Source organism: Fusarium subglutinans, assembly GCF_013396075.1.
Source record: "Fusarium subglutinans strain NRRL 66333 chromosome Unknown NRRL66333_c0000082, whole genome shotgun sequence".
In the NCBI taxonomy this organism is placed as follows: Eukaryota; Fungi; Ascomycota; class Sordariomycetes; order Hypocreales; family Nectriaceae; genus Fusarium; species Fusarium subglutinans.
The window spans coordinates 106,400-109,079 of record NW_023502145.1 but is presented as its reverse complement, the minus strand read 5'-3'; the positions used below and the strand labels follow the sequence as shown (position 1 = coordinate 109,079).

The 2,680-nt window shown below is 50.1% G+C and overlaps 1 protein-coding gene across 1 annotated transcript; it reads right to left on the bottom strand.

The window, feature by feature from the left end:
• Nucleotides 1-694: 694 nt before the first annotated feature.
• On the bottom strand, nt 695-2,478 carry FSUBG_6981 (uncharacterized protein; the record flags this gene model as incomplete). The annotated part of the gene is made up of 5 exons (XM_036685237.1): nt 695-1,633; nt 1,698-1,903; nt 1,956-2,094; nt 2,156-2,295; nt 2,352-2,478. 5 exons carry the CDS (start codon nt 2,476-2,478, stop codon nt 695-697), a joined length of 1,551 nt encoding a protein of 516 aa, XP_036537526.1.
• Between the last annotated feature and the right edge of the window lie 202 nt (nt 2,479-2,680).

Sequence of the window (2,680 nt, the reverse complement as noted above, 5' to 3'; positions counted from 1 at the left end):
GCGCAACGAGACAGGAAACCCCATCATGAACACTCCACGGAAGAGAAGCACAGGTAGCCATGCATCCAACCGTTGAGGCGAGCACCAAACAAGGGCTGGCTGGCTGGTTTGTTCTACGTTTACGTTTCTCTTTTGATCCGTTTGGTGGGAAACTCCGTATCAAAAGAGACAAGAGTGTCGTCGGTGGGCCTCCGCAGAATCTTGTTGGTCTGTGTCACCATGGCATGGTGGGTAGTAGTATATTGTAGGTGTCAAGATATCAGAGATGGTTTACTTTCTTTTTCTGACTTCTCCACGCAATCTGGGCCAGCTCCAGCACCTAGGCTAGTAGGCTAGACATTATCTGATCCTCGAGGATGCACGGCCTTTGCAAGGATCAATGATTTGGGCTGTGACATTTCCTGTAGTAGGCCCAAGTGGCAAAGATTTTGACTGACATGCAGCTCTTTGACCTTGCGTCAGACTTTAGTGCGTGCTAGTCACGCAGTAGAACATGCCCATGTGGTCTTAAGTTGAGCTAGGACAAGTAACGGGGATGATGATTCACCTGTTGCTACTTTGTCGGAGTGGTCACAAATACCAGCTCTGGCATGTCCGTCACTTGTTGTTAAGCAGTTTCTGGCTTTGGTTAATAGACATCTGCTGAAGGTCTGCATCGCTTGTTTTCGTTCTATCCAGGGGCAGTATCTTAACATCAAAGCTTGTCATGGTGATAGGAGGTTCCATCAACGACGACCGGCTTTTCATCCTTGACGCTGGTCTCCTTTTCGGGGGACGCCTTTTTCGATGGCAACTTCTTGTCCACTTGCGACCCCGAAGATTTCTTGCTTGAAGACGACTTCTTTTCCGTTGCCTTCTTTTTATCAGATCTCGTTGGCTTGGTCCCCTTGTTCTTTGATCTTTGGGACTTCTCGTTCCGTTTTCGGCCATCATCTCTCATGCGGGATGGAACAGTTGGTACATTCACCTCGCTCTTCTCAGAGTCGGCCCAGTTTAACGATTCATGCCAAACGATGGGCTCCCCAAGCTCTTCCACCTCTGCATCCTCCCGAGTGGGTCGCGCTATCATTCTTCTGCCTTGGAAACGTGCTTTGTTGAACTGCTCCGTCGCAATCTTCGCGGCCGCGACGTTTTCAAAAACGACAAAGATGTAGCCCCTGAGGTAATTGCTGTCACTGTTCTTGGGTATCTCGATAGATTCGATCTTGTCATTATCCACTTTGCGCTGGACCCAAGATTTGACTTCATCGGCTTCCGCTTGTTGCGGGAATGGCGACACACATAGCTTGCGTGTTTCCGGTACCACGTACTCCGACCTATAGGATGGCTCGCCACTGGGGAAGCTACAATTCGGGTAGTACCCTGGATTCTCACTCATACCGCGATAAGGAAGAGCAAGCTGGCTTCCTTCATGTTGGTATTGTGGAGAGTACGAGACTGCGCCTGATTTTGGGGCAAATAGCCGAGTAACGGTGTCATTGTATGTGTAGTAGCTCCCCGGGCTGGCAGCCGCATAAGTTGCTGGAGTGTTTGTGGTTACTGTGACTGGTAGCTGATGGGAGTAGCTTGGGTTCAAGAAAGACTGAGTGGTGAATCGGGAGCTGTTGACCGGAGGGTAACTAGCTATATAGTACTAGAGTCAAAGAGTCATTACTGGGATCTTTCCAAAGCTTGTGCCTTCAGACAGGCCAGCTTACCTGTCCAGGTGCAGCAGAATACTGCGGAGACATAGCCATCTGAGTTGGCAGGACATAGGGGTTCGGAGGTGTGGCTTGGTACTGCAGTGTCTGTGAAATGACGGCTTGCGGTGGTGTAGCAAGCTCCCTGATCTTGATAGAATGCTTACAGTTTCTGTCAGACGCAATGATCGAGCGACCCTTGAAGACGCCGCCGTTGAGAAGAGCTACTACCATGTTAGCTCGGCCAGATAGTCGTCGTGCGAGATGTATGCCTACCCCATGCCCTTTCAAAGTTCTCTCTTCCCCGGACTCGGACCCAGCCTGAGGTACTGCTCTGGAAGACCTCGATATGGTCCACTAGGCATGCTGTACGTGTCCAATCTTTCAACTCCTGCCACGAAGTTGCGAATGGTAACTGAAAGGGTAGTTAGCTTTGTTACCGTAGCACAGGTCATGATGGGTGTGAGAGACCGTACGTTGCAAATGGTAATGTAGTAGATGCCAGTCTCATCGCCGGGACCAACGTCCGCTTGGACTGTAGCTTCGGAAGGCATAGGATGAAGGAATCTGCACGAAGCCGACAAGTTTCCAGTTCCGAATGAGGTCTTGTGCGATGCTACAATGGTTTGGAAAGAAAGTCAAAAGCTGTGTGACAATGATACGAGAAGCAACGGGGGGTGCGTGCTAGAAAAGTGACAGCTGGAGGCTTGGCCAACTGTACTATCTCATCACTGAGTTGCGCTGCTCTCCAGGGCTCTGAATGAAGGCTCTTGGAAGCTTCGAATCGGGCTCGGGTCATATTGTGAATCAGTGACAAGCAAAGGCCGTATGTATGCTTTATATCTAGCTTCACGCGACAACTAGCATGGGAGCGGCAAGATAGAATCAGAAGAGACAACAACCCGTCTAGTATCTTCCAAACGTTGCTTTTGAATCGTCCTTTACCAGCTCTGGATTCGCTTGCATTCGATCCCAGCACTCGGGCCATAATTTGGGCGCCC